General features: G+C 42.7%; 1 protein-coding gene and 1 long non-coding RNA gene across 4 annotated transcripts; one reads left to right on the top strand and one right to left on the bottom strand.

The window, feature by feature from the left end:
- Positions 1 to 3832: 3832 nt before the first annotated feature.
- On the bottom strand, positions 3833 to 19618 carry LOC132508377 (uncharacterized). Its single transcript, XR_009536565.1, has 4 exons — positions 19415 to 19618; positions 9248 to 9440; positions 7703 to 7863; positions 3833 to 4155 (listed from the first exon to the last, which is right to left on the bottom strand). It is a non-coding gene; the product is annotated as an uncharacterized LOC132508377 (long non-coding RNA).
- Positions 18865 to 27627, top strand: PDP1 (pyruvate dehydrogenase phosphatase catalytic subunit 1). 3 transcript variants are annotated; one of them, XM_060128544.1, is made up of 3 exons: positions 19053 to 19083; positions 19863 to 19897; positions 23493 to 27627. In XM_060128544.1, exons 2-3 carry the CDS (start codon positions 19867 to 19869, stop codon positions 25148 to 25150), a joined length of 1689 nt encoding a protein of 562 aa, XP_059984527.1. In that variant the 5' UTR covers positions 19053 to 19083; positions 19863 to 19866; the 3' UTR covers positions 25151 to 27627. The 3 variants fall into 3 exon arrangements, with proteins under 3 accessions (XP_059984530.1, XP_059984529.1, XP_059984527.1); XM_060128547.1 differs by lacking the exon at positions 19863 to 19897 and having other exon boundaries at positions 18865 to 19221; XM_060128546.1 differs by lacking the exon at positions 19863 to 19897 and having other exon boundaries at positions 18961 to 19083.
- Positions 27628 to 27946: the final 319 nt, after the last annotated feature.

The following is a 27946-nucleotide window of genomic DNA, read 5'->3' on the forward strand; positions in this document are numbered from 1 at the left end:
AATGTATGACCATAAAGAACTATGACTAATAATCACCACACTGATCTCATTACTTCCTTGCCACACCTTGTTTTGTTACTGCCAAGGCAATGCCTTTCTTGAGTTGTGGACTGTTCGTAAATGTTTACTTCCTATGATTCATACCTCAATCTTGTATAAGAGCTATATGCATTAAAAAAAAGAATTGAGACTTACGCATGAATTAATTTTTTAATAAAAAGATATTGAAATCACTTGCACAGTCACACACAACCATGAAAGAATGCAGCTGCTATAACACTAAAGGAAATTACCTCTAGGCTTCCATCCAGTACAATGCAATTTCAGCAACTAAGACAGAAGCCTTGAAAATAAGAGGTAATAATGGAAATGCTGACAAATCCATAACTCCCATTGCTGAAGGAGTGGCAAAGAAAGACCAGAATAATAACAACACAGGGTGAATTCCCAGTGTTTTTACCTTGCGTTGGCAGCAGGTGACAGGACCGGCTTTCATAATAACATTATAATTAAATTACCCATTGTTTATCTAAATAATTTCTGAAAGCCAGGAAAAAAATAGCACTATTTAATTTTGGAGAAGATTCCATTTTGCTGAGGTTTTTGGCACACGAGTCAGAGATTTCCAGATGGGACACTGCCCTGTCCTTGTTTACATATCTGGTGTCCACCCTAGGTCATGTGGAGGGAGACGCAAGAGGGAGGCAGATGCATCTTTGTACACATGTCACACTGAGGACTGTGGGCCTAGAACTCTGGGAAAATGTCCTCTTTCAACTCAGTGATCAGTGCTTTCCCCTTCCCGGGCTGTGACACAGTTTTCTCTTTGAAGGACAGGAACATCAGGAGAGAGTGTAGACAGTTCTCATCTCCATTTATGCTGCCCCCACCCCTCCACTTGCAATTCTCCTCCCAGCCAGAACCCACCCCCAGGGCCTCAAAGGGTCTCCTCCTCCAGATACCCAGGGCTGACCCAGCAGGAGGCACGAACACCCTTATTCATTACAGTGTCCTCTCTTCTTATCTTGCCTTTTTTTAGCCTGAAGGACAAAGACAGAGAGAGGAGTCTTGATTTTCCTTGTTAATCTGCTCCAGCTGGCAGCCTAGCCAACATCTAAAATCAGTTGTGATGTGAAAGTTATGTTTTTTTTAACTCTAGCAACTCATTTTATGTAATTTTATGGGTAACAGGATGGGAATTCAGCTTAGAAAACTTTTAACCAACAATCATTCAACAAATAAAAATGAAAACCAGAAAGGTGACTGTGACGAGCAAAATAGCCTGCTATGTCAAGAATGTACATGAATCATGTTTCCAAAGACCATGTTTCTTATCTGTTTTATAATGACCTGGAACTTCCTTCTAATCATTCTCTCTTGGGCTCCTTAGTTGTCCAAGGATGACTAATTCTGCACTTAGAATGGTGGACACTTGGAGCCTCAGACTCTCTGAGCTGAAGGGACCTCAGAGTGCTTTCTGGTTGACCAGCTCCACCACATACCCCACACCTGTTGGGAGTTGGAGAAACGAGGATGGAGAGTGTTATGGGTTGAATTGTATCCCCTGAAAAGATTTGTCGAAGCCTTAACCCCAGCACTTGTGAATGCAAACTTATTTGGAAACGGAGTCTCTGCAGATGTAATCAAGCTTCAGATGAGGTCACTAGGGTGACCCTAATCCAATACAACTGCTGTCCTTACTAGAGGAGGAGGGATACCGGGACAGACACACGAGGGAGGAACATCACGTAACAGATGGTGGAAGAGACTGAAGGGCTGCAGCTGCGAGCTGAGAGCGCCTAGGACTGCTGGCAACCCCCCAGAACCGAGCAAGAGGAGAGGAAGGATGCTCCCCTCTGGATTTCAGAGGGAGCCTGACCCTGCCAACACTTTGATTTCAGGCTTCAGCCTCCAGAACTGTGAGACAATACATTTCTGTTTTTTTCAAGCCGTGTAGTTTGTGGCACTTGTTACAGCAGACCTAGGAAATGAATACAGAGTTAGGCAAACTGCCCATGATCCCAGGGAGGGTGATGGCCAAGGACACAGCAGAACACAACCTTTGTGACTCCTACTCCAGGGTCTGTCCCCCGTCCTGGGCTTTATTCCTCTGAGGCATCACAGCTAAGTTGTATGCATGTATGTTTTCTTACTTCTTGTTTTTGTTCCAGATTTCTATAATAATTTCCCTCAAATAGACTTCCCTTGTCTCCCCCTTTTTTGTTTTGAAAAACTTTAGACAGATACATTGAAAGAATAACACAATGAACACACATATTCCCTACACCTACACTCACCAATTAACATTTTGCCATGTTTATTTCTCTCTTATTCTTTCTATGTTTACTTTTGTCTTGAGCACTTGAAAGTTTGCAGACCTCAGGACATTTCACATCTAAAATGTTTCATCATGTATCTCCTAAAAGCAAAGACATTCTCCTTCATAATGATCAGATTCAAGGAATTTAACACCAAAAGGATAATCAAATAAAGATTATATTCAAATTTCTCCAACATCCCCCCAAATATCTTTTATAGATAGTTTTTTCCTTCCTCCCCTCCCCTTCCCTCTACTGTCCTTTCCTTCAGTTTCCTTCAGCATCTTATCCTCCAGCTGCCAGGTCTCTTTCTCTTTTAATTGGGAGCATTTACCCACTTTTTTTTTTTTATCTTTTCCAACATTACATTTTTGAAGAGTCTGAGCCAATTGCCTAACAGAGTGTCCCACAATCTGGTTTTGTCTGCTTGTTTCCTCATGATTAGATTCAGGTTAACCATTCTTTGGTAGGAATATTACCCAGGTGAGGCTGTGCACTTCCCATGGCATCTCTGGCAGAACTTCATGGCGGTCAACAACGCCATCGCTGAGGATGTCGGGTTCGCTGGTGATGGTGGTACCTGTCAGGTCTCCCCACTGTAAAGTTACCATTTTTTTCCTGTTGTAATTAATGAATTATCTGAGGGGGATATTTGAGAGAAGACTTGTTCTTAACTACTTAATACAGTACATCCAGAGTAAACAACAAATGCTGACTTGGTATTAGATATCACTCCACAGCTGAAATGCAACACCTAACACGCCCTACTTGATTTACCACATGTTTTCCATAAGGGCTCTAGGGGGGTTAAGGTTAAAACTAACCCTCCTCCTTTACAAACCACCTGCCCACAGACATCTGAAGGTCACTCTCATGGCTTCACCAGCACATATAATATTATCGAGGTTTTGGTCTCAGGCAAGATTTCTGACTCATTAAAATTTACATTGAAACTTAAGAAGGCATACCAAAAAAAGTTAACTATATCAAAGGGTAAAGCCCTAGGTAGAAAACCCCAATGCTTAAAGCACAAAATTACATTAGGTAAATCAAAGGTTTGCTTCTCAGCATGTCAGCATCATGACAGCCCAAGTGTCACGGATAACATAGAGCTTATAAAATTACACTTGTGGCAGCATGGTATTTTCCTTGTTGGCTACCACAAATAACATGAACTTGAGAAAGCAGGACAAAAATAGATCTCCAAAGCCATGTCAATCATTTCTGAGAGGTCAAAACCCCTTGTGGCTTTAATTGGAAATTACTGCCTTGGTAATTAGTATAATAACACGAAAACACACCTAAATCTCTGAGTGAACATTAAGCAGGGTGATTATGACCCATCAGTCACCAAGGCCACCCTCAGGGCCTTCCTATGCCACCGGGAGTTTGGTTCTGCTGTGAATTCCTGTGGAGTTTTTTCTGTATTTGTTGCAGGAAGGGGGACGCCTTCCAGGGCCCAAGAGTGGGCTCTTGTCTAACACTCGGAAATGAATTGTCGGAGGAGACACATGTGCTGACAAAGCAAGAGACTTTAGTGGGAAGGAGCACCCGTGTGGAGAGCAGGAGGAAAAGGGAACCCAGGAGGACTGCTGTGCCACGTGGCTCACAGTCCCAGGTTTTATGGTGATGGGATTAATTTCTGGGTTAGTCTCCGGCCGATCATTCTGACTCAGGGTCCTTCCTGGTGGTGCACGCATTGCTCAGCCAAGCTGGATTCCAGCGAGGACGATTCTGGGAGGTTGGTAGGACATATGGGCTGGCGTCTCCTTTTGACCTTTCCCGAATTCTTCTGGTTGGTGGTGGCTTGTTAGTTCCATGTGCTTACCAGGACCTCCTGTTGTAAAATAACTCATGCAAATGGTTACTGTGGTGCTGGCCAGGGTGGGCAGCTTCAGTCAGTGTTTCCCCTAACACATTGATTTCCCCACTGGATTGCAAGTTCCATGAGAACAGGGGCTTGGTCCTGTTTGCCCTCCAGTGTCCAGAACAGTGTCTGGTGCACGTTGGGTGTCCAACAATTATTGGTTGAATGAAGGAATGACTCAGTACTCTTCAAGGTTAGGTCAGTTCAACATTTCTAAGCAAGAGATGTAACCTCATGACCCCTTCACCATCTTTTAACTTAATTATAAAATTTGCTGCTTGGGAGTGTGTGTAAAGGGCCCTTCTTAACTTCTCTATCTTAATCTCCAACAGCTTAGCTGGTCATTTCAGGGTGGACAGCACACCTCTGTGTGCTAGACCACATCACGATTCTATCCCTTGAGGCCATGTTTCCCTCTCTCTCTACCTCTCTCTCTCTACCTCTCTCTCTCTCTCTCTCTCTTTGCAAAGCAGGAACCAGGAAGGACATGGACTATTCCATCATCTCATCATCACTAGTGTGTTTATATTCTTCCAATATTCCATTGCTGAGTTGCTAAAGGTCATGGGGAGAGCGAAGCCTGTGGATTGTTAATAGAGTGTATAATTTGCTTAAATAACATTTTTTCTGGGCTTCCCTGGTGGCGCAGTGGTTGAGAGTCCGCCTGCCGATGCAGGGAACACGGGTTCGTGCCCCGGTCCAGGAGGACCCCACGTGCCGCGGAGCGGCTGGGCCCGTGGGCCATGGCCACTGAGCCTGTGCGTCCGGAGCCTGTGCTCCGCAACGGGAGAGGCCACAACAGTGAGAGGCCCGCGTACCGCAAAAAAACAAAAAAAACAAAACAAAAAAAACCCACATTTTTTTCTGTACTTGATTTTGTCTAGAAATATTGTGACATACAATTTTGATTCATTTGCTTTAATATATGACAGTTAAGCAAAATAAATGATCTGCCCTATAAACATTATTTTGCTGTCATTGTTCATGTGCAGATGGAGGTTTCAAGGAAGCTGAAAGAATCAACCAATACACATGTTCACTTGAATCAAGACCCTCCAGACTCAGAGATGGAAGACAGTGCAGAGCAGAGAAGGAGAGAAGGGCCAGGAGAGAGGCTCTCCTTCCAGGAGAAAGTAGCAATAATAAAACTTTAAATATAAGAATAGTAGTAGTTTGTGCTTGTTGCATGCTTATTACTTCTTTTACAACAGCCCTATGCAGTAAGACTGTTATTCCCATTGTAGAGAGGAGGAAACTAAAGCTTAGCAAGGTTGTGACTTGACAGTAGTAAGGAGTGGGCAAGAATTTGAATCCTCTGACTTCAGAGGTTCTTACTTCACCACACACGGGGCTGCTTCCAAACGCACAGTAGAAGAAGAGCCTGTTATTTGCAAGTGTTGTTTTGTAAATTTTCAAGGAAATCTTTGATCATTTCTTAAAGTATTTATGCTGGGAGGAACTAAGGGCAGATAAGTTCCTGTAAGAGTTCACATAGGGGAATCCCTACAAGTGTTCTTTTTAAATCTAATATCTTTTGATATTCAGCCCTTTTATCATCTTTGTCATTCTCCTTGAATCCCTCTTCAAAGATGAAACATTCTCTAAAATTATGGATACAGCTCAACTCCTGAGAGGCATCCATTTGCAAAGAGATGAAAAGCTTTTCTACTGTAGGTGAGATGAACAAGGCAGACTGAAAACGTGACACGTTAAATATGCTACTGCCACTGACCTGCTCAGACACACAGATACAACGGCTCACTCTTTCTCCTGTCCCCTGGTGAAAAATTAGGGGAAATAAAGGGCCCGTATATACAAAGGTTATTTTTTAATCCAACACCTGGAAAGAAGTAGAAGGTTTACAATCATCAAGCTTAATTTTATCTAAACTTCTTAAGATTTTATGTGGGTGGGGGTGAGACGGGGGTGGGAATCCTTCTAAAACTAGTATTCATGTTGGCAACAGCGGCTTTCCAAAGCTACAGTTCAAATTCTGCACCAGTGCAGGCACAGTGTTTTTCTCTTACACCTACCCTCCCCCGCACTCCCCCAGACACATACTAGAAAAGCATTCAAAACCAGTTTTAAAAAGCAAGTGGGGCTTCCCTGGTGGCGCAGTGGTTGAGAGTCCGCCTGCCGATGCAGGGGACACGGGTTCGTGCCCCGGTCCGGGAAGATCCCACATGCCGCAGAGCGGCTGGGCCCGTGAGCCATGGTCGCTGAGCCTGCGCGTCTGGAGCCTGTGCTCCTCAACGGGAGAGGCCACAGCAGTGAGAGGTCCGCGTACCGCAAAATAAATGAATAAATAAATAAAATTTAAAAATAAAAAGCAAGTGTATTTTTTTTCTTTCTCACAAATTAATTTCCCCTTAATGTAGATGTGGTTAAACCACTGACAGGCAAACAGCAGGAATGCCTTTATATGAGTGTATCTTTCTTCCAACCCCAGCACAGATATAACCATCCATAACAAGGGCTCCTAACCTTTTGGATTTCAAGGACCAATAAATGAATGAACACATGAAACTTTGGATGATTCAAGGTTGCCAAGTTTCAATTTGCAATGAAAGAAAACAAATAATAATACATATTACCACCATGACTTCATAAAGCAAAGGACAACATAACAGGAGAAAGAATGTCAGTACATAATTGCAAGATAAAGAATTTGTTTTAATCTTAAAGTTAGCTTATGGAATTTAGTTTTATTCTCACTCTGCCACAAGTCAGTGAAAATTCTATTAGAGACTGGCACTGGTCCTGGGAGCAACATTTGGCCACCACTGATCTAAAGGAGGTCTTTCCTGATTATCATCTCCCTCCACCACTGGGTGGAACTAATCCCCTTCTTTCTCCTCAAGCATTTTGTGAATACTTCTGCTATATCGCACTGTTTCATAATTATTCCTTTTTTTTTTTTTTTTTTTTTTTTGCAGTACGTGGGCCTCTCACTGTTGTGGCCTCTCCCGTTGCGGAGCACAGGCTCAGGACGCGCAGGCTCAGCGGCCATGGCTCATGGGCCCAGCCGCTCCGCGGCACGTGGGATCCTCCCGGACCGGGGCATGAACCCGTGTCCCCTGCATCGGCAGGTGGACTCCCAACCACTGCGCCACCAGGGAAGCCCTCATAATTATTCCTGTTAATATTTATCTAGCAGCTAGACCACAAGTTTTTAAAGGCACAAAGATTGTGTCTTACCCTTTTATCCACGTACAGAACTTATCAAATTAATTTGTACATAAGTCAGTCAAACGTAAAGAGAAAATTCTCTCCCTAGACAAAACTGACCATCTTATTTGCAAACTGGCATACCACAATAGGCCCTGGAGGGAGGTCCTAGAGATATGTAAAGGAAGGTATAACAACATCAAATACCATTGGCACACAGCTACGGCTTGCAAATTTTAATTGAAGTTTAAATAATTAGTCAACATCATTGTTCTGAAAAACAATCTCGGCTAAGAAATTGGTTTGGGGTCGTGTTTAAACATGGAGAGTGACATCGATTTATACATACCTCAAATGAAAATGGAATTTCCGGATGCAGAACAGAGTAAGAATCAAGAGGTAGGGTAATAGCCAGCAGCAGATGAGATCCACTGTGTTCATTTATGCAGGTGGTTTATTGGTGAGTCATGGATCTGTGGTCTGAATACTGAACACTGACCCGGCAGTTTCCTAAATTCAGGAAAACAACATGTCCTAATTTATTACCCTGACATAATTTGGCCACAGATCAGCAATGCAGTAAAAATATATTCCATAAAAATATCTTTATGGATTTTCTCATTACATTGACAAATGAGGGGTGGAATCACCTTATGGGGGGCGGAATCACCAAAAACTTCTATCCTTTATACACATATATCTCCATGAAGCAAAGAACATAAAAAGGGGAAGGAATTAAAATGATAATCAATTGTTTCCTAGACTGTCTCTTAAGAAACAATTGACAAATTCAGAGGCTGTCAGCCTATACAGTGTTATGTTAGCTATTACTTTTCACTTCTTAGCGGTATCCAACAGTTAAATCATTTAGTGTTGTCTTATGGATCAAATTTAAATTTACCTTTAGCAGTGATTAAATAGTTATGAAGCTACACGAAGCTTTATGGATAAAATTGTGGCAGCATTAGCAACTGTAAGTGGGATCAGAGGAAGAAAACTGAAACCCAGAGCCTCACAGCTTGCTGTGCTCATTCACCTATCCTTCAGGCTAAAGAAATGAAAACAGCTCTGGGGGCCAAACTTGAGCATATCTGAATGCAGTGCTTTTGTAGAAGCAACATCATGCAGGCACAGCTACATTATTTCCTCACTGAGGCTGGCAGGCCCCAAGGATCCCACCCCTGGGACTCATGCCCTGTGGACTCCTTTCCAAACTTTACCAGCGTTGGTTTGTGTGACCAATAGGATACAGAAGTGATTGTACGTCACTTCTGAGATTAAGTTATAAAAGACTTTGCAGCTTCTGCCTCGAAGTCTCTCTCTTTGTCTCTCTCAGATCACTGGCTCTGGAAAAGCCAGCTCCTATGTTGTGAGCAGCCCTAAAGAGAGGCCTGTGAGGCAAGAAACTGAAATGTTCCGTGAACAGCCATGTGAGTGAGTTGGAAGCAGTCTCCAGCCCCAGTCAAGCTTTCAGATGACTACAGCCCCAGCAGACAGCTTGACTGCAACCTTAGCAGCCACTGAGCTAGAGCCACCCAGCTAAGCCGCTCCCAGATTCCTGGCCCTCAGGAACCAAGTGAGAAAAAATGTGTTTGTTGGTTTAAGCTGCTAATTTTGGAGGTGATTTGTTACTCAGCAATAGGTAACTAATACACCCACTGTGATCTTTGGTAAGTTAGATAAATTAATTGAGCCTCTGCTTCTTCATCTATAAAATGGGGACTGATATAAATAGAAATATATTTATACTTAATTTCCTTTGTTCCAGAACAAATTTAAGACTACTTTCAGGGATACATAAAATATAAGGAAGCATAGATTAAAAGAGGAGGGAGGATAGAAAAACAACGATAGGGGAAAAATAAGAAATGGGAAAGAGGTTAAAAAATAATACATTACGGGCTTCCCTGGTGGCACAGTGGTTGAGAGTCTGCCTGCCGATGCAGGGGACACGGGTTCATTCCCCGGTCCGGGAAGACCCCACATGCCGCGGAGCAGCTGGGCCCGTGGGCCATGGCTGCTGAGCCTGTGCGTCCGGAGCCTGTGCTCCGCAACAGAAGAGGCCACAACAGTGAGAGGCCCGCGTACTGCAAAAAAAAAAAAAAATAAAAATAATAATAATACATTACACACATGTTAAAACTGGGCCACAATCTGGCTCTGAAACTTAGCATAATTCCTCCAGCCTCCTCTTACCCCACCCCCACAACTGCACCACACACACATAAGGTCAGATGTTAGCTCAGAGTCCAAAAACTTTAAAAAGAAAACCCCCCTTTTTTTTTTTTTGTGGTACACGGGCCTCTCACTGTTGTGGCCTCTCCCGTTGCAGAGCACAGGCTCTGGACGCGCAGGCTCAGCGGCCATGGCTCACAGGCCCAGCTGCTCCACGGCATGTGGGATCTTCCTGGACCGGGGCACGAACCCGCATCCCCTGCATCGTCAGGCAGACTCTCAACCACTGCGCCACCAGGAAAGCCCAAGAAAATCCAATTATTGAAGAAACATATAATTATACTTAGTGCTAACATGGATGAGAATTTTCCTTGGGCACTCCCTAAAGCAGACACTGTATGGGGTACAGGCTCAGGCCTTCACACTCAGGGGTAATTTAAGGAAATGGGATGATGACACTATGTCTCGTATTATACCAAGCCCATAGTGGGGCTTATACAACAGTGTCTGCTGTTACTACTGTCATTCAGGGCAGAGTTTTACCAGTACTACAGCTCATCTCTAAAAAAGGTTTTCCCTTCACAGCCTAATACTCTTGACTTTCCGTCCTCATCAATATTAAAAATAGTCCTTTTCCCCCCACAAACTTAATGGAAACAGCTGTGGAAAATCCTGGATATTTCAAATAGTTTCTCATATTCCTTACATTGCAATAAGAAACGCAGTGGACATAAATGTCCACCCTCATGGTCACTCATGCTCAAAGCTTTGGGCCTCTTTGATACCCTCCCCTTTAAACACTTTCTTATTGACCTCACCACCAAGTCTTAATGTTTTCAGTAATGTCTCTTCCCATCTGACCCCTCCTTTATATTCTTGCTGCCACTGCCTAGCTCTGAGTTTTAACTCTTTACTGTCATATTTAGGCAATAGCCCTGTAGTAGTCAGCTCGGGCTGCCATAACAAAATACCATAGACTCAGCAGCTTAAACAAAAGACACTAATTTCTCACAGTTTTGGAGGCTGGGAAATCCAAAAGCAAGGTACTGGCTGATTCTGTTTCCTGGTGAGGGTGCTTTTTCCTGGCTTGTAGATGGCCCCCTTCTCCATGTCTCCTAACATGGTAGAGGGAGAGAGAGGGGAAGAGAGAGAGAGAAATCTCCCTGGTGTCTCTTTTTATAAGGGAACTAACCCCCCACCCCCATTCATGAGGGCACCATCCTCATGATCTCATCTAAACCTAATCACCTCCCAAAGGCCCCACATCCTAACCCTTCACATTGGGGGTTACGGAGGGAGACACGAGAGGGAGGAGATAGGTGGATGTATGTATATGTATAGCTGATTCACTTTGTAATACAGCAGAAACTAACATACCATTGTAAAGCAATTATATTCCAATAAAGGTGTTAAAAAAAATAAAAAAAAAAGAATTGTGGGGGACATTTCAGTCCATAGTAAGTCTCCAGTCTTTCCCAGTAGAACCAAAATGAATAGGATTGTAAGAGCACTTTTTCTCTCTTCTTTCATCAGGATTTAGTCAAGTGTCAGCCTGGGTCCAGACTGCAGCATGAGAAAATCTGACATCTTTGATATTAAAGAACCCAAATGCCTGCCCCAACTCTAATGCCTGTTCTTCACCCAACATAGCTCTTCCACTCACATTTGCTCCCTCTTGTCTCTGGGCCTTTTCTGTACTGTGAAATCCAGAACGCAACCACCACTCCCTTTCTGCAGCCAATTCCATCCTTTAAACCTAGTTGAAATCCTAGCTGAGAACTGAGAGTCTGAGTTGGAAGGACTCCAAAGGTTACTCTGTCCAACCCTCAGCCTCATTCATGCATCACCTATTCACCAACCCAACATTCATTTGGTAACTTCTAAGCCAAGTAAAAATGAATATGATAGATTCAGCCCCCAAAGAGGTCGCAGTTTGCACAGGGAGATTGGAATGCAAATGATTACAATGTAAGTACAATGTTCAAGACCTGAACAAAGTGCTTTGGGAGCACATTCTTTGACACTTGTCTAGATTCTACTTGAATACCTCCAGGGACAGGAAACTCAGGTAGCTCATTCCATTTCAGAAAACTATAACCAAATCAAGTTAGCACACTGAGTGTAAATCTAACTTCTACATATTTACTCTAGTTTTTTCAAACTCCAGAGGTTTCAAAGATAAATCTAGATTTCTTTTCATGTGTCTGTCACTTAGGTATTTGAAGACCATACCATAAATATCCCTAAATTTCTTACATGTTCTGATTCTAGGCTCTTCACCCTGTTGGCTGCCCTCCTCTGGCTCCACTGAAGATTTTTTATACCCTTCAAAGTTTGTTGGGGATTCACCAAGGTAAAATGGAGGGAGGCTATCCCCTCCTTAGTTCTTACCTTAATGCAAACTAAGATCACGTTTACCTTCTGTGGAGGGAAGGGGGCAACCTTACTATTTATTGTAGAAAATCAAAGTTTTCAGTGATTCTTTTTTTCTCCCTCATTCATCTAAGTGATCTCTCCTTTTGAATGGCTCATATTGGGGCTTGTTCATACTATCTTGTATTATCAGTTAATTTTTTTATGTATAAATCTAAGCTCTCTACCTAAACAGAAGGATTCTTGTGTGTGGGGGGGTAAGGATACTTTTATTATTCATATTTTCCTTTAATAAGTATGTGAATGAATGAACAAGTGTTAAGGGAGAAAAGCCCTATGGTATGCAGAGCAACATCCCTTTCTAAAAGATGTCCACACCACAATCCCCAGAACCTGTGAATATGCTATGCTACATGGCACGGGGATGATTAAGTATGCAGATGGATTTATGGTTGTTGATGGACTGACTTTAAAGTAAAGAGATTATCCTGGATTCTCACCCAGCAGGCCCAATGTAATCACAAGAAGGCAATAGAGATCACAGTGAGAGTGATCTGAAGATGCTACTCTCTCCCTTTGAAGATGGAGAAAAGAGCCATGGGTCAAGGAACTGCAGTAGCATTTCATCGCTGGCTGAGGCAAGAAAACAGATTCTCACCTAAAGCCTCCAGAAGGGAATGCAGCTCTGCTGACACCTTGATTTTAGCCAACTGAGACCCATTTTAGACTTCTGACTTCCAGAACTGTAAGCTATGTGTGCCATTTTAATCCACTAAATTTGTGGTAATTTGTTACAACAGCAATAGGAAATTCATTCAGGTGCTACTATTTTGTGCTATTTGCCAGCCATCATTTGGCATTTTCCTTTAGATTGTCATTAATCCTTATAACGCTCTTTAGATTTTAAAAGTGTTGAAGCTATTGGGTAAATTTGGAAAGATTAGCCAGCTAGTAAGAAGCAGAGCTAGGATTTGAACTCTGGTGTCTCTGGCTCCAACTTATGCTTGTTTTACAAAACCACAATGCCTTCAGAAGGGATAAAATCACAACCCAGATATTGTACCTTAGTAACTCCCTAAACATTTTTTTAAAATATTTATTTATTTGGCTGTGCCAGGTCTCAGCTGCAGCATGCGGGGTCTTCGTTGCTGGTGTGGGATCTTTAGTTGCAGCATGCGAACTCTTAGTTGTGGCACGTGGGATCTAGTTTGCTGACCAGGGATCAAACCCAGGCCCTTTGCATTGGGAGCGTGGAGTCTTACCCAGTGGGACACCAGGGAAGTCCCCTAAATATTCTGATTAGACTTCCCGAGTCCATTATTCCTAGCAGAAACTGGATACATAATTCGATAGCTCTTATTAACATTCTTCCTCTGTCTTCTTTCTCTCCGTGAACTTTTCCCTCTCCTGTTGATATGCTTAAATATAAAATATTGTAAACTGAACATATAGCTTTAAATAGATTAAATTGTTCACTTCATATCACATGTCAACTATAGTTTATTACTAGGATGTGAATTGAATACATTAGGTATTCATCTACAAATATTTATAATATCTAGTTTCCAAGGAAAACATGGTTTTATAGCTGATATCTTGGGGTAAGGGGTGCGGTGGCTTGAAGCAGGACCTTGGTCCTTGTCTTCTTTGAAGAAACAATTCAGCAAAGAGACAGATTGTGAAGGAGATAAAGCATTTATTAGAAGCAAAGTACATGTGGAAGATCATACAGGTGGACTTGGAGTGAGGCGCAGAATGGGGACGGCTTAGGTTGCTTACGTGGATACAGTCTTCCAGAGTGTCTCTGGCCAATCATCTCACTTGTGTCCATACTTGGCTGGACTCAGGGCCCTCCCTGGTACATGAATCTTTCAATCCAGATGGATTCCAGTGTGAAGGTTTCTGGGAGCTTGGCAGGACATACTATGGGTTGACACCCCTCCTTCCTTTGAACCCTGAGGACCTTCTCTATGCCTGTGTGGGCTAGGAAATCCCTTTGACCACAAGAATGTGAAAAATGTGGTCACTCTGTCTTTCACCCAGTCAGGGCCTGATGCTCCTGCAGGTGTCTTATCTCAAGGTGTTAGCAGGGGCCAGTTGTAGCTGCTCAGCCTGGGGCCCATCTATCTCCTACCTCGAAACTACAATTGTTTTTCCTGAAAAAACATAACCAAACACTTCAGTGCTCTGACAAGAATGGCCATTCAGTGGTGATACACTTATCTGTGCAAAATTTATTGCTGGTTACAGATACAATAACAAGGGTGGAAATTTTGCAATTATAAGGATATAGTTTATCCTCAAATCTATAATGAAAATGTGAAACTTTCTGTAGTTCCTCAATTATCACAATTCACCTGTTGCAACATGCTACTTTTGTCTCTACTTGAAACGAGTTCATTATTGATCACCTATTGTGTGCAGTGGTCACTATAACATAGTGCTTTAGAACGCAAGCTAAGATGCAAGGCAGATGATTGTACTACTTCCTACTTATGTAAATAGTGCCAATCATCCTCAGTGAGACTCAAGTTTCCTCTCCTGTGAAATGGATATAATGGCGACACCTACCCCATATGAGAGTTATGAGGATATAATGAGACAATGCATTTAGAACAGGGGATAGTATAAAGTAAGCACTCACTACCTGTTAGTTCTCACTATACGCCAAGCTGTGGGTTTATATGGGTGTATAAAAGAGACAGGATCCCTGCCCTTAAGAAGCTTATACTCTTACAGTGAAGGTGTACAGGTAAGCAAAGAATTATAGTTTTTAAGAAGTGTGCAGATCAGCAGCTACTATTTTTGAGTTCACAGTGTGGGAGCTTCTGCTGAAGTCTGCATATTGGCATGACCTGCTTCAGGGGCACTCATGCCCGGGCACCTGCTGTAAAGTGCTCTAGACCCACCCCAAGGTCTCAGTTCCCCTGAAACCCTTCACCTTTTACCCTCTGTATTCTGGAGAATTATCTACAGAATTACAAAAAGTAATGAAAGAAAAAGTAATCCTGCCTGATTATCTGATGGCTGGAGAATACCCCTTCCCCCAAACATATCATCCTTAATATTTAAAGACAGCACCATAAGCAGGGATTTCTGAAATAAAGCAACTCTAGATACCCACTTTTCGTATTCTTTGTCATGTTAAATTAATGCACAGAAGCTTCCTCCTTCCCAGGAGATTTTTGTCCCTAATTCTGTAAGAGAACGATGATATATCTATTTCCCTCAAACATACTACTGCCTCATGTATTCTGATGAGAATGGACTACTTTTAAAATATTAAATAAGACAAAACTGAATGCACCTATAACAGCCTCTGGCCCACAAGAAATGAGCCACATTCCATGATCTGTTTCTTTCTTACAGATGATTTGTTGATCTCAGTGCATAACTCCAAATAATTTAATTTCAAAGAAGCAGTTCTCAACCCCAGGATGGTAATAAAACAGGTACCTATTGCTTACATACTTAGTAAGTACTTGCTGATTTCCTATCCAAGACCTGGAGGAGTTAAAGATGAGTGTCTAGCAGCCTCTCTTCCCTCTAATCACTGATTTTGGCAAAGGCCATGGTAGTTCACCAGGCATCAGGCTGACAGCATCTCAGACCCACTTGCAGGTCTATTTTAAGCTTCCTGGCTGGCATCTCTGAGATTCTACTGGACTATCTCCATGTGGTCACAGCTAACCTCCAATACCCCCAAGGGTTTTTATCATCCACCCACAAGAACACCAGGCCAATCTGGCTGAGCACTTGCTCATCTCCAGGTTTATTCTAGGGCAAGAAAATGACTACATGTTAATGGTCTAATTCAGGAACTGTCTTTCATTTTTGTTATCACAAAAAACACTGTGTAGACAAAACAGGTACTTTTGTGCAGTGCTTTCTTTGTACCATACTATTTTAGAAGCCCCTTCCTTTCTCCTTGCCTGCCCTTACAACAATCCTGTGTTGTTCAGTGCTACTTTTATCTACCTTCCAATGTCACAGTGTCAACAGGTGTTCTAGTGACTAAAACAGTCCGTGGGGTCAGAGCAGCAAACCCAAAGACCTTCCCTGGCCTTGGCCAGATGGCCATGTGATAAACAAACAGCACTTCTGAAGCAAGCCTATTTACTGGGTGGCCAAATGGAGCTCCATCTAGAGACAGGAAGAAAGCCAGGCCAGAGGAAAGACAAGATTGAGACGCTAAAGAATCTCCCCCAGTGGTACAAGCAGTTGGTTCCTCTGCAGAAGTACTATGACTTTATTTAGAACATACTTATCACTGAATCATACAACTTTGTAGCTAGAGAACAAAACTTACACCTCTAAATGAGTTTATTTCAAAGCCATTACTTTGGGGAGCCTTTATTCTGACTCCAGAAATACTTTGGCATTGCCTTCAGTTCTCATGACAAATTCTTTTGACTATATTTACTGGTGGCGAATACCAATTTTTTGAGAGTGGGTGTTATTTTCAGAAATAGGTCATTCAGAACTAAGACTATTAGCAGGAGGGAATCAATACTATTTTGGTGTAAAAACCAAGGCGCTAGTTATAGTAAACTAAGTTGGAGTTTCCTGGGCAGATCCAAAAACAATTTGAAAAGGTAATTTAAAAAGGGCTCTGAATAATGGCAATGTTGGTGTGGAATAATGAGATACGCCACCAAGATGAGCTGAAGAAGCCATTGATATGGATGCATATATTCTGGAGTCTCATGACTCTATTTTCACAATCACTAGGAAAAAGTTTATAGCCAACAGGCAAGCCTAGTGTAAGCTTCATTTCTGAGTCCTCAGGCAGAAATTCTCAAAATTAAAATCCACTTACCTTCAATTACCTGGTCTCCATGTCTGCAACGTAGGGGCTAAGAGGCAGTGACATTCCTCATGTAAATAAATTACTTTAACCTGATTTCCTAAGGTTCTAAGAATCTCCAATCTATTAATATTATGACTTCTTAGTATCTAGCTGTAGAACATATTCCACTTGAGGGTCTGGGTTTCCTACTCACTAGGAGTCCTTAATTAAAACAAACACACTCATCTGGACATGTCTATAATACTAATAATAGCTAATACTTATATAGCCCTTACTACCTGCTTGTACTTACTTAACATGATATGTATCAACTCAATACAACCCTGAGAGGTTAAAAAGTTTTAAAATATTACTATTTTTATTCCTATCTTACTTATGAAAGAACTGAGCCAGGAAGAGGTTGCCCAAGGCCACACAGTAAGCTGCAGAGCTGGGACTGGAACTCAGGCAGTCTATCTCCAGCTGTGCTCTTACTCACTTTGCTATATACCACCCTATACTGCCTCTATGAGACCACAGAAAACCAGATACATAAATCAGCTACTCAATAGAATAAAGGACAATGAAAAATATTTACAAACTTGGGCTTCTCTGGTGGCGCAGTGGTTGAGAGTCCGCCTGCCGATGCAGAGGACGCGGGTTCGTGCCCAGGTCCGGGAGGATCCCACGGCCACTGAGCCTGCGCGTCCGGAGCCTGTGCTCCTCAACGGGAGAGGCCACAGCAGTGAGAGGTCCGCGTACCGCAAAAAAATATATATATATTTACAAACTTATGGGATGCTCATTTGAGAAGTAGAAAGGAGGGGTGAAGTGAGGCAAGACCCATGTAAAATGGAATGAAGGCCACATAAAGATAGCCACAAGAGTTCCATGGGCAGCCTGGTGCTGGGCAAAAAGGCCCTCTAATTTATTTAGAGAATAGAGAAGGCAGTTGGAAAGACGTAGGAGTTATAAAGAACCAGTTCCTGGCACTGTTTTGTGTCTATAAAAATTTTCCTTTATTACATAAAAATCAGATAATGCAAATTAATAAAAACAAAACTCCACAATACTGTTAACATGACAGTTTTTATATCCAGCTCACATCACTTTATGAACTTTATTGGCTAGTAAGCAGACATGCTTAATAAATCAAAGTAAACTGTTTAACAGTAGGCGGGTTAAGTGCAATGATCTACCTGATACCATCTCCGAGGAAGCTTTTAGAAGTCACTATCAGTGACTCATTTCCCATAAAGAGGGGATTACGTGTGGACAGAAGGAAATGAAATAGCCCTTGACATGTCTTCCCTTTAACCCCAGGCTGCCAATACCACCCCAAATACAACTCGTCTCACAGAAGGGGAAACTGAGTCTTATGGAGTGGAAATGACTTGGATGAAAGTCCTGACACAAGAGTCCAGGGCTCTTCCCACTTCGTCACAAATGCAGACTGCATTCTACCCTTTTCCTTGTAACCATTCAGGGCAAGTAAGTCAATACTGATTTCAAAGCCCTTCAGAAAACGTGAGCACACACCTACTCTACAGGGGAAAGAATTCCTTCATCACAACTTCCTCTTGCTGCTGTTTAGACCGCCTTTCTCCCTGGGCCCTGAGAGGTGCCCAGAAAATGACAGAAAACATCCACGGCAACACTCCTAAAATCTGCAAAGTATCAAATGAATGAGGCCACAGATACTCCCGGGTTATCACGCCTTGTTATTCCAGGCAGGGGCGACTGCAGCGAATGCAGTTTCCCGTTGGGCAGGGAGCCGCCCCAACAGCCTAAACCTACGAAGCCCCGGCCCACTCGCAAGGCGCGGGGTAGGCTCGGCCAGCCCCCCGCCAGAGGCCAGAGATTCGCGGAAGCCTGCCCGGCAGGCAGAAGCCGGTCCCGGGGCCCAGCTCGCTTGGGGATGCTGGTCCGGGCCAGACGCTTTCTCCAACCCGTTCCGCCGCCAACCCACTAACCGCGCGCAGCCCCACCCTCCACCAGGCAACCAGGCGCGGGCGCGGTCACGTGAGGCGGGCCCGCGGAACCAATGGGCACCTCGCGCGGAATGGAAGGGATTGTCTGACCCCCATGACGTCACAAAGCCGGCGGGGAGCGCGCCGCTCTTCCGCTCCCACGAGCCGGGCAGCGGCCAGCTCTCCTCCTCTCCGCCCACTCGCCACTGCGCAGCCAATCGGAAGGCGGGAGAGCTTCGGCCCGAAAGTGTGGGCGGGGTAGGGTGGCTGCCCTGCGGGGCAGGGGCGCTGAGTGGGCCGGGCTGGGGCAAGGGGCCGAGCTACAGGGAGTTGCGCTGGGCTGCGTGGAAGGACCGCCCGCAGGTGCCGCCGCCGCGGCCGCCTCCTTGTTGAGAAGAAGCGGCTCCTCCCCTGCCGTGCCCGGTTCGTATTCCCTACTCCAGGCCCCGAGCCGGCCCTTCCGGAATCCTCCTCCACCAACCCAAAGTTGTGAGGGGGCGGCCGGCGCGCTTGGGGAGCGGCGGCCGCGGGCGTGCGGAGGGACTAACCGCGGAGCGCCAGGTGCGCGTGAGGGCGTCGGGGCCGCAGCAGGCGTGGCGGCGCTGGGGGCAGCCGCAGGCTCGGGGTGGTGGGCGGGCCCGCCGCGCCCGCTGTCAGCGCCGGGGGCGCCGTGGGGACCCGCGGGAGGGTGGGCTCCCGGGAGGTGCGACGCAGGTGGCGCGGCGTCTCTGCCTGAGGGTTTCCCCTTACACACCTCGAGTCCAGGGTGATCCCACAGTCAGCCGCCGCGGGCCGACCCTCAGTTTTCAGGACTGAAGCCGGTGCGGCGTGGGCGGGCGGAGGATGCCGCGCGCCCGTGGGCTCCGCTCCCGGGCTGGATGGACGGGCCGGTCCCGGGGCGCGCTTCTGCGGGCGTTGGGGCCCCCGCCGCCTCCACTGTAGCTCTGCCTCTCCCGCGGGGTGGGTTGGTTTGTTTGGTTTCCTTCTTCTCCCCACCCCTTTTTTCCTCCTCCATCCTCTTCCCCCCTCCTAGCCCCATTCACCGGGCTGGGGCGAGACCTCGCCCCTCCTCCGCTCCCGCCTCCCCTGCCGCCGCCTCCTCTAATGAGCATCTCTGCCTTGCTTTCAATGGGCCGGTGCTGCTGTCGCTGCTGCTGTCCGCGCGGGTTGTGGATGTTGTCGGCTCCGTGTTGTGATGACAGGAGAATGTGTGTGTGTCCCGGGCCCAGACGAATTGGTAGGTATTCACTTAACTACCTGCGTTGGGTACCCAGGAAGGATGTTGACTGATTTTGTGTGTGGATGGTTTTAGGTGGGTCGGCGTGGAATTAAGAGGTGAGATAGATAGCTTTGATGCCTTAGTGAGTGCAATTTTCAGGTAGGGACAAAGGAAACTAATCAAACAAGTGCTGGCTTAGGGCTTCGTGTCTTCCGAAGGCAACCGGTTTCTTCATTCATGTAGAGATAACAGGAGCTGTGAAATGTCTAGACATTAACCAAAAATGCTGAAAAATCGCAGAGAGTCTTTATGCAGGGTGTTTAATGCAATCAAATTACGTAAACTGGGGTTCTGACACATTTAATGATTAGTATAGCATTTTTTTTTCGTTTACACCAAAATTTTTGCAAACCTAAAGAGCTCTGGAGTCGGTACAGTAATTGCATTCTCTAATTTCTTCTGCGAGTTTATTGATGAAGTTGAATCATTTCTTGGCACAAACTCTGTTGAGCACATCAGTAAGAATGGATGGATCTCTTTCCTGTTGCTGGTTACAGCTCATCTTTCCTTATTAGTCGTGGGCAAAATTGGCAAAATCTGCCTAAGACTAAGATGCTGAATATAAGGTGGCTAAGTCTGGATCATGGGATAGGACCTTTTAAGTGAAATTGTGGCCAGAAATAACTGGAAAATTTGACAGTGCTTCAGTTTACCACAACTGTACCTTGCTGCGGTTCTTCCTGCCTCATCAAGAGCCGTCTACTTCATTAATTTAGCAAGTTTGTCGACAGAAGTTTTGATTTCATGGGGTTTTGTTGTTGAATCACAGGATATTCAGAAGGATACTCACAGAGTTTTTTGAATGCTCACTTAATGGTTTATGAAAGCATTTGAAAGTACTTCGACTTCTAGTAGTAACTGGTCTGATGGAGAGAGTATGTTACTTGTACTGGTGGTGATAGAATGTTCATTAATCACAGAGTAGGTAACTTCCCTAAGAATTTGACTTTTGGAGGCATGTTGGGAGTCAGTCCATATGCTAAGCCCCTGAGTAACTGAAAGATAGAGTTAATAAAATTCACTCTCTGCTTTTTTGTTTTTAATGTTGAGAATTTATGCCTGAAGGAAAAATGTATGTTAGAGTGCTTGCTGTTTGAATTTACGTATTATTCAAAGCATCTGCTGCATGAGTCGGTTCTTTTTGCCACAATAGTTCATTTTGCAGTCAATTTCAAAAGCAGGAGGATTGTCAAAGCAAAGGAATTTAAGGAAAGTGTGGGTTTCCTGGACTTGTTATTCCTTGATCAGACACCATATAGCCAAATCCTGGTATGCATCTATCTGTGAAAACCCCGCTCCAACACACACACACACACACACACACACACACACACACACACAGTGCTTTGATTCAATCTACATTCCATACAGAAATACACGTTTTTCCCTCTAAGATTCTTAAGTTTTAAAGTAAGCATAAATGCAAACGTATATAAAGTTACAGAGAAAATTTATTTTCATTAAGATTGGTGTCTGTTTACATTTTTAATAACAGAAAAAATCTTTATACAAAGCATGAAATAAGTTAATGTGCTTTCTGCATACAAACCTAGCAAGAGATATGATTCATATCTAGAAGCCAGTGTCATGTGGCCCCACGTTTGAGCACATCTCCTGGCTCAGTCATGTACACTTAACCTTTGGATGACTTTCAGGTATTCAGTTTGAAGTGCTGTTAGTTAAGTGGTTAGTCTTGATAGATTCCTGTTCTTCTGGAATTTCTGTTTTTCATGACTGCCTTTCAGAATACTTATTTAGTTATGGATTTTATTTCCAAAATTCTAATCATTTCCTTCTATTGCCTAATCTTGTCCTCAATTTTGTAAACAAATCCCTTCTTAAATACTGTAGTTAAAATAACGGTACTTTCTATCACATGCAAAAGGGGTTCTATATGACTGGCTTATATAGCACTTATTACAGAAGCAAATTCTCTGTTTTCTCTGCCCCCTTCACCGCATTCCACTTATCTTTTTTCTAACTGTGTTTCAAAAGAGGGTGCGTGAAAATAATGTAATATATTCTAACACTCTCTATGATATTTGTAAAATGTTTTCTTAATGTGTTCAACCTTAGGAAGGAATAGTTGATATTCAGACTCAGATGGTTTTATATTCCTTATTCCCTTTTGTTTACTGCATTTGTTTTCTTATTTAAAATATAAAGCCTGTTTATTTATAGGCCAGATGAATACTTTGATGCAATACCTCAAGAATTCAGGGGAAATATATGTTACAAGAGGGATTCTCTTCTTGTAAAAATTACCTGAATTAATGATACATGTTTATTAAATTTTCTAGATAAATGCCCAGCAAAATGTTTTCAGTGTCACATAGTAAGTGATATGATTTTGGTTTATTCATGATTATAATGCTCTACCTTTTTTAGCCAAACCTTAGACCATTAGACTACTATTTCACTGTTTATTAATTTCCAAGTACAAATAGATAACTTTTTTATAAAATGTAAGAGAAAATATTTTTCTAGGGGTGAATTCTACTTGGGATCCATTGTAGATGAAAATCATATTTCTGTAGCTTTCTTTCATGGCTGATAAGCAGAGGAAAACGGTAGCAAGTAAATTAAATTCCAGAACTGCGACCATTTATGTTATTAACAGAGTTTTAGAGCTGCTAGAATACTTAGGTTTTTTTTTTATCACAAAGAATGCACTAAAATTAAACAACAAATGAACCTGCATTTAATATCAAAGCCTCACTTCAATGCACACTTTTTATAAAGGCACAGAGTCCAGGAAGCGTGCTCAGATAGGATCTGCTCTGATGTGTTCACGTACAGCTTAGGAAAGCAAGGCTCAAAGCGGTGATCCAGCTTTTCCAGGATTATGTGGTGAATTGGTGGCAGACCTATGTCCCTAAACCTGCCAAATTGGCACAGTGGTCTGGAGAAACATTGTTTGCAAGACCATCTACTAGGATGCAGGGAGGGCATTTTGGAGCTTCTATTTTTATTCATTATGTAAAATTTTTCTTGTACAGGTTATAATGAACATTATATTAATGTAGTAGCATACGTATATAACTTACAAATAATTCATGAATACACACAGGTTGGGACTGCATCCCAACACTTTTATAGTAGTAGCCATGTGTATCAAATGCTAACAATCGACCACTGGTCTAGAAACAGGATCTTCATAAATGGGAGAAGCAATGCAATTTGGGAGATCCACGGCCTTTTTTAAGGATAGGGAGAAGGGTGATTGGCCAGGTAGACTGCCACTGCATAATGTTATATAACCTTCGTCTCCTCCACTCTCCCCAGCCAGATCTATTGTACATTCTGCACAGTTTGTGCTGCACAAAGAAATACAAGGAAGAGAGAAAAGTAAAGCTCGACGACAGTTCAGTCCTGGCTCCATAAGTGATTGGGAGGTGTGCTTAACAGAGTATATCCTGTAGAAATAGTACATGATATGTGTGTAAAATGTAGTGCCTTAGGAGGCACAGGGAGCCTGTAGATTCACCTGCTAAACATTTGTTATGAAAGCAAAAATAGATTAAGTAATCAGAATGTAACTTTTGCTGTCTAGGAATCCCAGTCAGAAGTTCCAGCCTGCCGCTGTTCTCTGATGCCATGCCAGCACCAACTCAACTGTTTTTCCCTCTGATCCGTCACTGTGAACTGAGCAGAATCTATGGCACTGCATGTTACTGCCACCACAGACATCTCTGCTGCTCACCCCCTTACATTCCTCAGAGTCGCCTGAGATACACACCCCATCCGGCATATGCTACCTTTTATAGGCCAAAGGAGAGCTGGTGGCAGTACACCCAAGGAAGGAGATATGCTTCCACACCACAGAAATTTTACCTTACACCTCCACAAGTCAACAGCATCCTGAAAGCTAATGAATACAGTTTCAAAGTGCCAGAATTTGATGGCAAAAATGTCAGTTCTGTCCTTGGATTTGACAGCAATCAGCTGCCTGCGAATGCACCCATTGAGGACCGGAGAAGTGCAGCAACCTGCTTGCAGACCAGAGGGATGCTTTTGGGGGTTTTCGATGGCCATGCAGGCTGTGCTTGCTCCCAGGCGGTCAGTGAAAGACTCTTTTATTATATTGCTGTCTCTCTGTTACCCCATGAGACTTTGCTAGAGATCGAAAATGCGGTGGAGAGCGGTCGAGCACTGCTCCCCATTCTCCAGTGGCACAAGCATCCCAATGATTACTTCAGTAAGGAGGCGTCCAAATTATATTTCAACAGCTTGAGGACTTACTGGCAAGAGCTTATAGACCTTAACACTGGGGAGTCGACTGAAATTGATGTTAAGGAGGCTTTGGTTAATGCTTTCAAGAGGCTTGATAATGACATCTCCTTGGAGGCTCAAGTCGGTGATCCCAATTCTTTCCTCAACTACCTGGTGCTTCGAGTGGCATTTTCTGGGGCCACAGCTTGTGTGGCCCATGTGGATGGTGTTGACCTTCATGTGGCCAATACTGGTGATAGCAGAGCCATGCTGGGTGTTCAGGAAGAGGACGGCTCTTGGTCAGCAGTCACTCTATCTAATGACCACAACGCTCAGAATGAAAGAGAAGTGGAACGCCTGAAATTGGAGCACCCAAAGAATGAGGCCAAGAGTGTGGTGAAACAGGATAGGCTGCTTGGCTTACTGATGCCTTTTAGGGCTTTTGGAGACGTAAAGTTCAAATGGAGCATTGACCTTCAAAAGAGAGTGATAGAATCTGGCCCAGACCAGCTGAATGACAACGAATATACCAAGTTTATCCCTCCTAATTATTACACACCTCCTTATCTCACTGCTGAGCCAGAAGTAACTTACCACCGATTAAGGCCACAGGATAAATTTCTGGTATTGGCGACTGATGGATTGTGGGAGACAATGCATAGGCAGGATGTGGTTAGGATTGTGGGCGAGTACCTAACAGGCATGCATCACCAACAGCCAATAGCTGTTGGTGGCTATAAGGTGACTCTGGGACAGATGCATGGCCTTTTAACAGAAAGGAGAGCCAAGATGTCATCGGTATTTGAGGATCAGAATGCAGCAACCCATCTAATTCGCCATGCTGTGGGCAACAACGAGTTTGGGGCTGTTGATCACGAGCGCCTCTCCAAAATGCTTAGTCTTCCTGAAGAGCTTGCTAGGATGTACAGGGATGACATTACAATCATTGTAGTTCAGTTCAATTCTCATGTCGTAGGGGCATATCAAAACCAGGAATAGTGAGTGGATCTTACCCTGGCAGTTCTCACATGAAATAGATTTAAAGAGCAGATAGATTTTTAAAAGATACTAATATAGTAAACATTTCCAGTGGGTCATTCTAAGCATTTCCCCATTTGATACTCTAGTCGCCAAGTAGTCCAAGTTGACTTTGTAGCCAGGTGGCAGGATCCTGAGTCTCCTTCTGCTTAGCTCGGACCTCACAGCACTTGCGGTTGAGGCACGTCAGTTCCTTACTGCAGATGTCTTAGGACATTGGCTTCTTTTTTCAACCTGAGAAAATCAGGATGACCTTACAAACAGGATCTTGAATAGGCCCAAAGCAAGGAACTTGCTGGGCATATTCTCTTGGTAAAACGAAAAAACATTATTCACACCTGCAGACCCATTTCATCACCAAGATTCCACTGTACATGAGAACATTTATTTATTGCATGATCTCCTAGATATACAGCCTATGCATTATTCATATAACTTTATTTTAACCTGAAGTAGTTTTCAAATCCAGTGCTTTAAGCCATAAAGGACCGAGAACCAAGTAATCTGAATTTGTAAGTGTGTGTGCTTATTTGACTGGAATCCTGCTTAAATGGAAAAACAAACGCTACCCCCTTCCCCACCCCTGATTACCTAATATGATTGAAACATTTTCTATCTTGCCACACACTTGAAGACAATAAAGGTGTTTAGTTTTATCTACTCTTATTGATGTTAAATAAAGGAAAAATAATTTTTTCAGTTTATGTTAATGAAAAGCTTTATTTAGTTTGAAATAAAAGATCCAGAATGAAGAGAAGAGGCTGATATGTTCAATTACTGTCATCTGCAGCCACCAGCACGTCACTCTTATCATGTAATCCCCCGAAGCGTGGCATGCTGTGTGTGCTGGGTAGACTGCTGCTGGGAAATCATACTTCTAATTTAGTAGTGATAATAATTTTCATCACTTTTGGACTTTTAAGGATGACACATATAAAATAAATTTAAATATATAATTTTGGGGAGTAAGGTTTAATATTACCTTCGGGTGCTGAAATGAGGAGGAAGTTTTTTGTTTTTCCCCACTTAGATGTAGGTCAATTAAAATAATTGGTTTAAAAATTACTAAATGCTTTAAACATATTGCAGCTTATAAATAGGAATGTTAAGATATCTACATGAGAAATTTTTAAAGGTAACTATTGTGCATGCCTCATGCTTAATGGAACACTTAGCAGCATCAAGTATTGTTTGCAGCAGTCGCCATAATTATATGCAGTCTCTTCCAATGCTGTATCAAAGTAAATGAAAATAAATATATTCAAATTGGCTTTTGGGGAGCTTATTTAATATGCATCAAATGGCATTTTGTTCCTGTGTTTAATGGTGATCCATGTACAGCTGTGCATATATTTTCATCACTTATTGTAGCATCACTGATAAAAGAATGGCTATGACTATGTTTGATTTTCACATAGATTTTAATACAAAACATGATCAGTTTTCCCTTGTGTAATTAGCTGAGGGGTGTTTAGGTCCTTTCGGATTTCTGTAGAATATGAACTAGATATTCAAGGACTCCCTCTGGACTGTGGACACTGAAGCAAGGTAGAATTGGCTGCAAAATTTGTTCCAATTGAAAATAGACTCAGGAAGATTGCAGCTCAGAAGACCATATGTTTGTTTTCTGAGGTCTATTTTTTTTCCTTTTTTTTTTTTTTTCCTTTTTTTTCCCCTTGAGTCAGCTTGGAACTTTCCTCCCAGGCAGTATTTTGGAGGGGGAAAAGCTATTGTACTATATACTTATTTATAAATGTTTTGACAGAGACTTCATCTTTTAATGAAATATATTGTAGAATGCAGTAGCAGTTAAAACTCATTTTCAGGCTACTATTTGAATTTCTCTTGAACACCACCACTAAAGAGTTCCACATTATCTTATACTTAGTAAAGTCTTGTCTCTATATAGTACAGTATATATAAATTTGGTTTCCCATGGTCATGATCAAGATAGTAATTCTTATTATTACACAAGAAACTTGGTCTGCAGTCCAAAAGCCTGTCTACTCTCTATAGAAATGAAAATGCAGTGTGGAGTTAACAGTATGGAAATGAAAATAATGAAAATGAAAATAATTGGATGTTAGAAATATGAATATTATCATCTAAAAAAAGTTGAGATTTTATTATAATTGGTTGTCACTGTGATTTGATATCTAGAATTAAAGAATATGTGTAAACTTTCATGGTATTTAGCCTTAAACTTTTTTTAATTTATACTTTCTAACATATGTATCAACTTCTGTATTTAGTCAGTGGCTCATGGTATTTATAATACGTCCTTAGCTAGTTAAATGGGATGGTGGTATGGTACACAGTACTTGGGGAAAACAACTGTCTTGTATCTGTGTGAAGAAATGTGAAAAGTTCATATATAATATAGAGAATGGTCAGAGAAATGCCCACAGTGAATTAAAGCTTCATATCTGCTTTCTGAATGACCTGTGTTGGTTTTTAATTAATAGTAAGATTCATTAGATGCTTTCTGTGGGGGTAGATTATACTTAACTTTAGGATCCTCTAGATAGATAGTACTTAAAAAAAAAACGAGGGTATAATTTACATTCAGTAAAATGCACAGGTTTTAAATGTGTAGTTTGAGATTTGGTAACCACAACCCCAATAAAGATATAGAACTTTTCCATTACTCCAGCAGAAAATTCCCTCATGCCACTTTCCAGTTAATCCTTCCCCACAAAACTATTGTTCTGACTTCTGTCACCATAGATCAGTGTTACTTGTTCTAGAAATTCATAC

This window comes from Lagenorhynchus albirostris, chromosome 17 (genome assembly GCF_949774975.1).
Source record: "Lagenorhynchus albirostris chromosome 17, mLagAlb1.1, whole genome shotgun sequence".
Lineage (NCBI taxonomy): Eukaryota > Metazoa > Chordata > Mammalia > Artiodactyla > Delphinidae > Lagenorhynchus > Lagenorhynchus albirostris.

Coding starts and splice junctions, on each gene's coding strand:
- PDP1 (XM_060128544.1), top strand. CDS start 19,867: ATGTGTGTGTGTCCCGGGCCCAGACGAATTG. Junction 19,898..23,492: donor TCCCGGGCCCAGACGAATTG/GTAGGTATTCAC, acceptor TTTGCTGTCTAG/GAATCCCAGTCAGAAGTTCC.